Source organism: Anarhichas minor, unplaced genomic scaffold (assembly GCF_050575085.1).
Source record: "Anarhichas minor isolate MPS153535 unplaced genomic scaffold, ASM5057508v1 ptg000024l, whole genome shotgun sequence".
Classification (NCBI taxonomy): domain Eukaryota; kingdom Metazoa; phylum Chordata; class Actinopteri; order Perciformes; family Anarhichadidae; genus Anarhichas; species Anarhichas minor.
The window spans coordinates 7,825,774-7,838,808 of record NW_027466470.1 but is presented as its reverse complement, the minus strand read 5'-3'; the positions used below and the strand labels follow the sequence as shown (position 1 = coordinate 7,838,808).

The 13,035-nt window shown below is 44.2% G+C and overlaps 1 protein-coding gene across 1 annotated transcript; it reads right to left on the bottom strand.

Annotated features, from left to right (window-relative positions):
* Nucleotides 1–8,836: 8,836 nt before the first annotated feature.
* Nucleotides 8,837–12,070, bottom strand: LOC142956387 (uncharacterized). Its single transcript, XM_076097949.1, has 2 exons — nucleotides 10,643–12,070; nucleotides 8,837–9,387 (listed from the first exon to the last, which is right to left on the bottom strand). The coding sequence occupies exons 1-2, from the start codon at nucleotides 11,651–11,653 to the stop codon at nucleotides 8,860–8,862; spliced, it is 1,539 nt and encodes a 512-aa protein (XP_075954064.1). The 5' UTR covers nucleotides 11,654–12,070; the 3' UTR covers nucleotides 8,837–8,859.
* Between the last annotated feature and the right edge of the window lie 965 nt (nucleotides 12,071–13,035).

Below are 13,035 nucleotides of genomic sequence, written 5' to 3'. Positions count from 1 at the left end.
CGTCCTCTGTGCATGTAAAAAGAAGAAGTGTCTCTCCCAGCTCCTTCCTGGCCCCTAAATTTATCACATCATTCACATCCATTGGGGATTGTCTAAGGCGACAGCACTGGGATATTTTGTCTGAGTGGGAGGATTAACACAACCCGTCAGAGAATATCTCAAGCAATTCACTCAAAGATGTTTTTACCAAGGACAAATGTGTTTAAGCAGCAAGCACTAGACTGTTTCAAACAGCAAAATAACGACAGGAGGAACACTTTACAGATTGTATTATCTCTCGAGGTGGAGGTGCTTCATCTTATTCACAGATGTTTTCACCTCCAACAAATCACTCTCCTTATTTATCATGAAGCAGTTTCGAATGACGTACTGGAAAACATACAGGCTCCAGACAATGTATGCCTTGTTAAATGCACAGATGTTGGGTATTTACGAGGAAACAGGGCTCAGTCTCAGTTTAAAAAAGCAGCGTAGCGGGAAGATCAAGCGCAATTGAAATTGTTTATGTTGGAAGTCACCAAGGTGCTTCCCTGCCAGAGTAGATTGTCTATGTTATTGAAAGTGTCTGGAAAATCCCCCGATTCCCATTGAGTCCGCTGCCTTCTTCTCTGTCTGGGAATTTTCAGGAGAATATTTACAGACAGTGACTATTTCAGCAAAAAAATGCTGCAGCAGAGGGTTAAATCAGCCTGATCTGAACATAGGTGACATCATTCAGAGTCTGCAGCTTTTTACCATGTTCACATCTTAGTTTAGCATGTTAGAATGCTAACATGTGCTAATTACCACTCAACACCAAGAACAACTGACGGAAATATAATTTTTCTTTTATTGCAGGTATTTGGTCACAGATCAATTGATCAAGTATTGGACACATTTTGACCTGATGATAGTGCTGCACCAGATTTCATGGCAATCCATACAATCCTTGTCAAGACATTTTACTCAAAAAACTAAATGTCAACCTCGTGGTGACGCTAGAAGAAAAGTAAGTGTATCAATAAAGTGATTAGGTTTCATCCTCTGGGGACCATGAATGTCCGTACAAAATGCCATGGAAATCCATCCATTAGTTATTGAGATATTCCTTTCTCGACCAAAGTGGTGGACAGACAGACATTTCCTTGTTTGTTTCGCCATTTGGCGTTAATCTTCAGATTTTTTACATACTTTTCACTCTCTTGACTTTTGTTTTTTTAATCACTTATAAGTCAGAACAAGATTGCCATCCGCAGAGCCAATACAAATTGAAGGGATGTTGAACTTTAAGCTGTTCTAACAAGCCGATCAGGTGATGAGTGTTTGGCTGACTGTGTTCCTCAGAACTCAGCTGGTCTCCTCCTTTTTGGACCAGCGTGTCATTTTAAACATGTCATGCTGTAGAGAAGACAGAAACTGTTTGCTCAGCTGTGGGGCTTCACACCAACATCTGGACGTAGTCTCTCGTTAGCCTAACACAAGCACAGAGCAGCCTTTGCAAAGACCGAAAAGAAAAAGGCAGGCTGGCACATCTCATCTGGCCTCAACAAACACAATCCAGCGTACAGGTAGGTAAGGTGAGGAGGGGATGAGTTTTGCCATCTGCCTGCAGCCTACACTGAACATACTGTGGCAGGGAGAGACATTTTCCGGATACATCTGCACGTAGGTGGACAGTGTTTGGAGAGGTTACTAAGGCCAGGGTTTGGTATTTCCAGGTCATATTTCAACAAAGCGGAGCCACGTGAGAGCTGGCGGGGACGTAGCAGAGGAACGTGCTCAGCCTAAAAAGAGTGTCTTGACAGGTTGGTTTAGGCACAGAGCAGAGAAATTCCTTTGCAGTTCTGTCATCCCGTTGAGATTAAGAACAGTGCTGAGGTCAGCCGTAGACCAACGAGGGCATGTAGGGCAGACATACTGGGCTACTTCCTCACCCGGTGGGGGGGGGGGGGGGGGGGACTTACACAACCAGCAGACGCAGTGTTGTAAATTTAGAGAGAAATAAAAGACGACATTGTGGGCTGCAACAGAACACACAGGAGTCATCTTCGAGTGGGACTGATGATGAATTGTGTTTCTCTTTCAAGCTGGGTGGTATCGTGACTTGGGTGGTATTTGGAGGGATGGCTCAAAGGATTTGCTTTTCTTTAATTGTTGATCCACTGTACGGTCGGCCTGTAAGCTCTTCTAACACTTGCATTAATCTGTTTTGTTCACTTAAAAAACGCCTGAAGGAAGCTCCCGGACATAATAGAAATGGCAAAACTGCTGTGATTGTGAGCTTCTCATTTTCTGGCATTATGAGATAAAGAGTTTTATAAAAAGGAATCCCTTGTTTGATTTTCTTTTTTTAAATAGTTTTTGTTGTTTTGTTGACTACAGAAAGAAAACTTCAAAATGTTGTTATTTCATTATTTCTACAAAAGTTTTTCTGTCCTTTTTTGTTGTAAAGCACTTTCTAACTTTGGTTTTAAATATTACTGTATGTATTATGAGACAAAGACAATGTGTCACAGCCTCCTAATATTCATCCTGCTCCCTCCTGCCCTGCAATAACCCCCTTCCCCCCTTTTCCATCGCCTGACCTTCTCTGCCCACACACTCACCTGCTTCCCATTTGCCTAATCAGTCTTGCAGTATCAACACCGGCCTCATTCCCTGATCATCAGTGTTGCATTTGCTTTCCAGCGATCTGTATCTGAACATGAACCTGCACCTGATTCTGTTCCTTGTTACCTGCTACCTGTTCCTGGATTTTGACCTGCTGCCTGCTTCTGGCCTGCTCACAACCTGTTCCCCCTTTGGGTTTGTTTGACTGGTCGGACTGCCTTCCTGTTGCCAACCTGTAAGCCTGTTCTTGACCTTTTGCTTCAGCATATTTCCCTTAATTCTGGCCGTGACACATAAGTAGTATACAGCAAAACATAAATAAATAAATAAGTATTACACACACATGTGTGCGCACATGTGTGCAAGCATGCGTGTATATGGTGGTAGCTATGGCAAATTTGCACTTGTCTGTTCAGGAAACATTTCAAAATTTAGATAGTAATTTAACATCTCCTGAAAAACTTGTTTCTGCTGATCTCTGAACTTCTCATCTTGCTGCAGTTAAGGACCGTGACATCACTGTTTGGTGTGGTTACCTGGGCAACAGATCACATTTTTGACCAAAACATGCTTTTCCAACTTGCGTTAAGTTGCCCTTTAAAAATCCAAAAAATGTTTGCCATTGCTTTATGGTGGACAAATGTAATTTCAGATGTCGTTTCCAGCTTATCTATATGGCTTTTTTGTGTTGTATAGGTCAACATACACATCAACATATATACCGACATACACACCGATACCGATGTACCAACTTAACTAAATATGTCACCGAAATCAAATTTTGATTAGAACTAAATATCATAACCTTAAAGCTGCTACTCTTCCGGCCTGGCTCCTTGTTTTAGGAGGCTGGTTGGATCCATTAGCACCAGCTGTTTTTCAGGACCGGGCCTCTCAGACGACAGTTGTTCAGCCTGTCGTGGTTTTCCATCCAGAATCTAAACAGACCAGGAAACAATACTCCTCTGGACAGGAATCGAACCCTCGTGGTATTAACAGCATCCTACTCGTGTATTATTTTTGGGTGGATGAGACCAACGGGAGGTGGCTGTACTAAAAGTTGGTGTTGTTCTTGGTCTGAATCTCTGTCTGAAATTCCTCAGTCACTCCAGTATTTACAAAGGCGGCACGGCCAGCGGCTCAGCCAGCGTGCCTTCAGTCTGACAAGATTCATAGACGGAGTATGTGGAAAGGCTCAGCCTTGGACAGCAGGCCAAGACATGGCCTTTCTCAAAGTCTGTTAGGCTTTAGGTGCAGCAGACATCTGAGATCCAGGCCTGCAGACCTTAAAGTGATCGCTCTGAGGATTGATGGTTGTTTTGCGATTCTAACTTGGTATTCATACAGCGTTCTGAACAAGACTATTTGTTTTAAAAGTTAGGCTTCGGTCTAAAGATCTTTTTAGAGGCCATATTTGTTTCTCACTGCCAAAACAGACCTCTCCAATAGCAGGCAGATTGATGTTGTGTCTGGAATATGGAAAATATTCTGACACAGTTCATGACTAAACTATAAAATATTCAGTCTTTGCTCCCTCGAGAAAACACATAATTTAGGAGATATAATGCTGGCCTGATGATTCTTCTCGAGTCCAGTAATTCAATTAGCAAACATTACAAACATTCCCTGGTTGAAGCTTCTCAAATGACAGGATGTACTGTAAAACACTGAGGTCAAGAGTCCAAATTGTCCCACAGTGCATCAATCTCACAAAACAAATGTTGACCACCCACCACAAAAAGTCCAACATTCTCTCTTTCCACATTTTCGACATCAATTTAACTGTTAATATATATTTATACATGCAGATGGGGATACATTAGGCAGGCATTTCTCAGCAACACTTTTTCACTTTCATTTAAATTAAATTAAACATAAAAGATAAAACTGTAACATGCTCGAGTTGCAGAGGTGTGCATGGGTCTTTAGAGCCGTGCTTTCTATGTAAAGACTTGTCAGAATATTAAACTGTGCATTTATCTGCCCTAACGTTAACTCTAAAGCTAAGATAACATCTGGGGCTATTCCTTATTTTGGTTTGGAGAAGAGATCACCTGTAAAGTTGATATGGTGAATTTGTTAGCAAACACTTGTTTATTTACACATCCAGCAGTTATGGAGCAACATTCTGATTTATTTGGAGTTATATATAATCCAATAGTCCAATATTCAATCCAATAGTCCAATATTCACTCTCTTTTAACTCTGTTTTTGGTCTCTGCCAACTCCTGAGGGACAGATCTGTCTCTTTACCTGCTAAATGCTCCACTTTGTTCACCAGCTATAGTCGCTAACTGAGTCTGTCTGCTGTTTGGTGCTGAGCAGGTAGAGTACTTTGTGTTTTTTGTGGATTTTCATTGAATACAACTGCCTGCTGGGACCGAAAGCGAGATAAATCGTAATGGAACATTAGCTTAATTGTAACTATGGCTTATTTAGCTAGCTTGCTACTACTGATAAAATGGCAGTTGTCAATTCAGCCCTAAAATCGAGGGTTGCTGGTTAGAAATGACGAGACTTGTGCTTATGTCTATGAACTTTAAGTAGTAGATCTGTCACTGTTTTCATAAACTGCATACGCGCAGTGCTCAACAGTGGGGGGCAGCGTCCTCGGTGGCCTATGGCCCCAATTTGGGGGTTTTCTCTGGGAAATTGATATTCAAATTTATCACTATTTCCACACATAATACTCTCTAAACTCACAAGTAATGAAAGGATTAATTGATAACTAAAACTATCCTTCCAGCCCTAGTCTGTACTATTATGAAATTATATAATGGCTCAGGGTGCCAAGAACAAAATCATTAATCTTGCATGATGCTCTCAACAAGTAATACAGGCCTCTGGCACTTACCTCACCCATCTATCTAACCTTCAAGGGGATTATTGACTCTTTACAATCGCCCCTCTCATTTGCCATTATAACACAATAACTCTTAACTGCAATAGGCTGCAGACACAGATGGTGAGTGACAAAGTGGTCAGGACAGTTAACAGTTTGCACGTGTCGTCCTCCATCTGTCACCATAGCTCTCTCGTCAGCATTACACACAATTAAAGAGACAGAAAGTGAGCGATGTTTTGTGATGTGGATGGATTATACTGGTTGTCAGAGGGGAAGCGGCGTCCTCTGACAGCAGGCAGGAGCTTGTGTGAGCAGAGTGGGGGAAATCTCAGACAAGATTTAAACAAACAGAGACACAGACGCTGGCTGGCCCAGGCTGGGCCGGGCCAGCCCTGACAGAATAAGGCCATGAGAGATCACACACTGCCATCTCCAGATCAGCCCGAGAAGTATTTCCACAACTTCCACAACCATTTGGGATTCTTCTATCAGACTCAGTGAATGCATGAATAATTTCCCAGAGTCGGGGGCAATGTAATGCTGGCGGTAATTCTTTTTTATTTCATCTTGAAATGTGGGACATTCAGCGGTCAATGCACATCTCTTGGAGTTCGCTAATTGAGCCGTCAGATTGTGTGAAAGAGGGAAGAAGAATCTATTGTATTGCAATTTTATCTCAGCTCTGCCACTCCAACTTTGCAGTCTTCTTGGCTGATTATTCTTCTTACATACTGTACTTTGACAACCATGTAGCAGTGAGAAAAACTGTCCAAACTCTTTATTTGTAAAACGTCTGTACAATAGTTTTGATGATATAAATCTTGATATCGCTTACATTAGGGTAGGTAGCATCCAGACTGGTGTGAGCTGCCTGAAAATATATTTCTTCGCAATAAAAAATAGCCTAGTATAAAATAAATTAACACTGTCATAGAAATATACCTTTTATCTTTCTATTGGTGGTTGTTGAGTAGTAGTTCGCTTTATCCTCCTCATTATATTCCGCTACCTCACATGCAAAAGCATGAATTCTCTGAGAGGTTTGACTGCCACTCCTCCATGCTTCTGTGCTTGCATGACATACAGCCGCAGGTCGACTCTTGGGGGGGAGTTTTCCCTTTGGAAATATCCCCACCTTCAGGCCGTGCTCTGTTCCCACCGGCTGACAGCTTGTCTCAGTGGCATCACCTCCTGCTGGAAACATCATGACAAAAGAGGGAGGGGAGGGGGGGGGGGGGATATAATTTAGATTCTGAACTCAGCATCTCAGTGAGCTCAGACTGAAATATGTACAAACCGTGCTTCTTCTCAAGGCTTTTCATCATTCATTGATGGAGCCATAGAAACTGTGTTAATCTCTATTGTACTGACAGTGAAGGTCTGTGTGTGTGTGAGTCATGATGCCTCGCTTCTGGAGGAGCACTGTAAACCAGATTGCATCAAGTGTTGCTGTGGCAATAGCTGTTTGCGTGTGTGTTTGTGTACTTCTGTCTTTGTGAAGACCAATGTAGTTTTAAACCCATTATGGGAAGTTAGGGCATTTATGCCAGTACTTGTCTTTGCAAGTGAGTCTCGGGCCTACTTCTAATCACGGATTAACCCAGAAGACTGCCAAAAGGCAATTGATTGTGCAGCAACAGAAACACAAAGCATATTCCCACAGCATGTAAATACAAAGTACAAATTAGTGAAAACAGAGTATACAAGTTGAACTGTTATAACTCATTTTACAATGTCTCCTTTGGATGTATTCATGGACACCACATTAGCTAATGCTGATCCTATAATCAAACAATAAAGAGCTGTTTGGGTATTAAGACTAAGGTTAGGGAATGTATTAGTGTGTGTGTGTGTGTGTGGGGGGGGGGGGGGGGGGGGGGGGGCTTGGTTACGTACCACAAAATCTGTTGTGCTATTTTAACACTGAACCTGTTTTGGGTGATTAATTCAGATGATTCAGGCCTTTAAAATGTCAAATGCATCGGTGCTTTGAAAGACTTGTGAAAGTGAAAAGAAAGGGCTGTGTTGAACAGAAAAGCTACATTACACTTACAACTAATAAAACTCTCGTCTCATTTTATAAATGAAAGCTCAAGCGCATGCACTTTTCCGACACGTTTCTCTGGCAGCCAGCCTCGACCTGAAGCTTGTAGCGTGGCTCTCCCTGCAGCTTAATGTGAGGAGCTGCTTTACTCGTGCAGCGGCGCTTATGTTTATGTGGACGTCACAAATATACCAAGTTTGCCTCACTCCGTTCTGGCATGTGGCCAGGGGGTTTTATGATTAAAACCAGATTGTGCTTGCCCAACTCAGAAAGGCTAGAAAAACAGATTGCAGTTACGCATACTCTGCACAAGAGGGAAGTACCGAAACATCCACTGTCTCTGCAGCATTCGTAAAGGTGGACTTTTTGAAGGGACTGTATGTACCTTTTTTCCCCATCTGCTGGAAGTTTTTATTTTTCACAGATGTCATCTTGTTATTAAATCTGTTCCTGGTTCACAGTCATTAAGGAAACATCTGACTGTGACACGAGAAGAAGGCTTGAGTTTCTTCTCTGCAGCCCGTATGACAGTAAATCAGCCAATTCTGAGTCAGAGCGATGGTCATCCTGTAAATAAAATGACGCTTCCTTTGTGTCACATGATTGGAGTCAAGCGGCTGTGGGGTCTTCCGTTGCCAAAAACGAAAAGCTCCTGCCAACTCTGTTCCCTCGAAGTGATGACTAAATTACACTGCAAAAAAAAGTCCGTTTTAAGATTTTGTCTTGCTTTTTTGCTGTCAGATTCAAGTGATTAAAGTGAGAAAGATTGTCAAAAATCAGATACTTTTTAAGCTGCTTAAATAAATCTCGCCTTCATTTTGAGTTCTGTTTTAAGATGTTTAATAACCAATGTCTAATCTTGTTTTACAAGATCAGATATTCCTCAAATCTACTCAAAAAAAGTTTAATTTTACTTCCGCAAGTGACATTTTCTCAACCTGCTGGGTGATTTTCCCACACGTGTCACCAATCTGAAGTGTAAATACTCATTTCACTTGCCAAGACAGACACATTTTGCAGTGTAGTGAAGACTGGGAAATCATGTGACATCAACAAAAGCAGACACATTACGCCCCCTCCGCCGCCCACACACAGACATCAAACACGCACATAAACCCTTTTTTGTAACGGGGAGGAACACTGCAATTCATTTACTGACTTTGAAAACTACGCTGCCAGTAAACACGGCAAACGTCATCAGCTGAGAGCGCTGATGGAAACATCAACAGTGTAAAACAAGAGGGAGAAGTCTGAACTTACCATGAGTTGTTCCCCTGCCTGGTCCCACTCTGACCTCCACTCGCTGCAGCAGGGTCTCATGTTTCAGGCCCCCATGGCATGGGAGCAGACCACCCCCCCCCCCCCCCCCCCCCCCCCTCCCTCACACCATGCTGGTGCTCTGGCAGCCTCTTGCAGGGTAGGCAGGGGTCCTCACGGGCTTGGGAGGCGGGTACGGGCCCTTCCCACAGCGCCCGTTTTGAGGGTAAAGAGGAGGCTTCTGAGTTCTTGAACTGGAGGTGCTGTTACCAATAATGACCTTGGGGTCCAGGCTCTGTGGGTGGGGCTCAGGACGAGTTTGGCCAACGTGGTTGGAGTCTCTGGGGGGATAGAGGTGAGGCAGGTGGCCGTTTACGCCTGTCCTTTCGTGATTGATGTCCTTAGTGATGCTGGGTGGGGTGAAGCGGCTGGTTTTGACGACGGATGCCATGTGAACAGGGGAGGGAGAGTTAGTTCTTAATATGATGCGGTCTTCGTCGATGTGTTGCATCGCCTGGACTGGAGCAGGCTTGTGATTAGGGTCACCTGGATGAGTTGAGCCGTGACAGTTACCGGACGCCCCCTGAGTGATGCTGGGCGTCTCCTCGCTGAGGTCAATTCTGGCTGTGAGACAATCAATCTGCTGGACCACCTGAATGACAATAACCAGATTAGCATTTTACTTAAAAACATTTGATAAACTTATTAAATGCAATGCATTCTTCAAAATTATACAAGTGGTTCTAAACTTTTTTGGGCTTGTAACCCTTCACAAAATAAAAAGTGTTTAATTGAGGCGAGTTCATTTCAGATGAGTTATTTGCAGTTCAGTCAAGGAGATGTTTCCCCTGATGGTTTCATGTAGAAGATTTAAGTCTTTCCAATATTTCACAAAAAGCTAAATACAGAGAATATTCCCAAAAATGAATATAGATCTGTGTCGTCGCATTTAGTTTTATTTCTCTTTCCTCTCCCATTAATCATCTCACAACCCCTCAGAGTTATCTTGTGACCCTTAAGTCCCTCTGACCCCTTCGTTGGAAACCGCTGGACTAAATTATCTCGCTGTAAATAAATTAGTTAACACCTCGACCAGCTACAAAAGAAATATTCAGATTTATGCATTGATACATCACTATTAACATCTAATGATATCATATATGATTATGACGCGCCATTTCTTTCATTTCTTAAACTTTCAGTACATTTAGCTGATAAAACTTTCACTTTTCACAAGTGGTATTTAACTGCAGGACTTAACCTTGTAATGGAGTATTTTTAGGTTATGGTATTGGTACATTTACTGAAGTAAAGGATCTGAATACGTCTTCCAGCACTGCCAACGTGTATTTTTCCAGTTTATTTTGATGTCTTTTTGTTTCCAGCTGTTTCTATTCACAATCATGGAGGCATTTTACTTGTAATGTGGTTTCAGTACAATGCCAGGCCTTGCACAGACGCATTCAGCTGTGAATCAAAGCTATTTTACAGCTGCATGCAAAATGGATACTGTAAGAGCAAGGCACAATTTAGTAACAGTCTCAAGCCGGGCTTTTTAATGTGCTGGCCGGAACGCTGCCAATTTCTGCAGCGTTCTGAAAAAGGTCAATGCAAATCGTTCTCAATCACAGCGTCTCGGTAAGAGATGATAGCCGAGTCACAAACATGCAGTTAGCATGCACACACACACACACACACACACATGCTGACATGATCTCATGAACATGGACACACAGATACACGTGTGTCAAACTGATCTGCACTTTTGTCTGAATCTAATCTTTTTAAATGTCACAATATCCAGGGGAGCATAGATAAAAGGCTGAGACATCTGCACCTACACGCAGACCTTCATCTTTAGACGCCTGATGTAAAGAATAAACATCTATGGTAATAGACCCTCCTACCTCTTTCATCTCCACGTGAACTTGCTTCAAACCCCCCAACACATCCTCCAGATTTGTCACCACTTGTCTGATTTTATCCCTCACCGAATCCTGCCTCCTCTTCTGCTTCGCCACATCCGAACCCTGGCACTGATGGTCCCCGTTGGCTGTCGATTGTGAGGGCTCTGGACTGGTGTTTCCAGAGGGTGGGGCGCCGGGCTCCTTCTGTCTTCTTTGTTTCAAGTGTTTTTGTGGGACTTCAGTGGGGAAGAAACCTTTGTGAGAGCCACCGCGTCCATTACAGCCCTCCTCTGATCCAGCCTTCAGTCTGCCCCGGTCGTGATGGCTATCTCTTTCCTCCCCTCCCTCAATGAACACAGGCCTCGGTCCACAGTGGCAATTTGGCGTGTGTAAACGACCCAGATGGGGATTGTGTGGCTCCGAATGATAGCTCTCAGAGTTGCATCCGCAGTCTTCTTCCTCCTCTTCCACTGAGACATACCTGACAGTCCTCCGGTGCCTGTACCCCTGACCTCTGACCTGAAGATGGGGGAGAGGATGTGGTATCCCGGCGTTAAAGGGGTGTGCCCTGGTGTCGCTGCGCACCACACAGCCACACTGTTCTCTGACAGACAGGTAGTGTCTCACCCCAGGCTCTGGCGGGTGGCTCCACTGGGCAGGGTTCAACTCCCAGGGGCAAACTTGGCTCAAGTCGTCTGACTGGCTGTAAGGGCCCGGCCCTGCGAACACAGGCCTCCTCTGTGGGCTGCGATGACCGCTTCTCTCAGCTCTGTCCGCTACGAAAGCTCTCCCTCCTACGTCTTTAACCCGAGGAGCCTGGGCGTCTCTCCTGCAGTCCAGAGATGGGTGGTCGGTCTGTCTGGCTGATGCTGGTTGGTATCCCAGCCCACCGTGATGGCCGTACGCTGGCTGCTCATAGTGGACGCAGTGCTGGCAGGAGCAGGGGGCGGGGGTGTTGATGAGCTGAAGAAATCGGTGGTGTCCCGTTGTTTGTGAGCCTTCTGTGTACATGTCCAAAGAAGTCCAGAGGCTTGTGTGGAAAACGCCTTAGAAAACAATTGGTTTCCTCCCCTCTCTGCTCTCTCTAGCCCAGTCATTCAATCGCTCTGTTTTCCTCATCTGAGTCTTCCCAGAAGAAAACTTTTCTTCAACTCTTTTTTTTTTTCTTCCTCTCTACCCAAGACTTCTCCCTCCCCTTCCTTCCTGTCTGTTGTTTCCCTTCTTCTTCTCTCCTGTAGTTGTTAATCTCTGCACTCGTTCTTTTCTTTCCCTAAAACCTCCTTCTACTACTTCTCCTAACTTTTCCTCTACTTCTTCCTCACCCTGTAGCCCTCTCTCCTACACGGGGCCCCTCTCCACCTCCCTTCCTCTCTGTCTCTCTTTCTACCTCTCCCGCCTCGTTGTTCTGTCTCATTTGCTGCTGCAGGCTTCCTCTCTCTCTCGCTTTCTCTCTCCCTCTCTCTCTCTCTCTCTCTCTGTGACTGTGTATTTCCCGTTTCCTCCCCTCCCCTCTCCCGCTCTCCTCTCTTTCTCCACCTCTTACTCTGTCTCCAGCCTCTGGTATATTCTCTCACATAGTCGGTTGTACCTGAATTCATGAAATCCTTCTTTTCCCCCTCCACCTAAAATCCAGCCGCCCCGCGAGGCTCCTCCGGTAAAGGATTTCTGTCTCTCAGAGAGTGCGTGAAAGAGTCCCAGCTCCGGTGCTGAGCTCATTAGCCCAACTAAAGCCTTTGCACTCTGCAATTAAACGCTGCCTGGGATTCCTCAGCCGGAGACTGAGGGAGGAGGTGAGGGGAGGGGAGGAGAGAAGCACTGGGGGAGGTGGGGTTTCAAACATACACAGACGAGGGAGTAGATAGCACTCTGAGTGAAGAAGACAGAGCCACTGCCTTTGTACTAGTGAACATTTTTTCACTATTCTTCTGTATCTGCTTTTTTTCTACCTCTCTCCCCACCAATGCCTTCCCCTCTTTGTCCTTTGCCGCTGCTGTCATTCCCACTCTATCATTGTCTCGGTTAAAGTGGCTTCACCTCAACAGTTGAGCAAAACTTAACTCGGATGAGGCAAGCACAGATATTTTAGTTGAACTACATAGAAAATCACGCACCCTTCTTCCTCTCAAGTTCATACAATGGTGTTTACATGCCACTTTAAACGGCTCACTGTCAGAAAAATCAAACCGCGTGTTCATGCCATGTTAAACTCTTCATCCTTTTCATTATAAATCAATCTCTGCTCACTATAGATAACTATAATGTCAGGATAAACACAGGAACAAAAAAGAAAAGCAGGATGAGCAATCAAGAACTCTCTCAAAAATAGCATAACGCGCCTCTGTTGTGGCTCTAAATCAACAGCGACGGAGGACAGCTAGGCATTTATTTTCAAA

What these genes read in the sequence shown, in the direction of transcription:
- LOC142956387 (XM_076097949.1), bottom strand. Translation starts at nt 11,653, where the DNA reads ATGTACACAGAAGGCTCACAAACAACGGGACACCACCGATTTCTTCAG. An exon ending in TTCACGTGGAGATGAAAGAG is followed by an intron (nt 9,388 to 10,642) that starts GTAGGAGGGTCT and finishes ATTGTCATTCAG; the next exon opens with GTGGTCCAGCAGATTGATTG.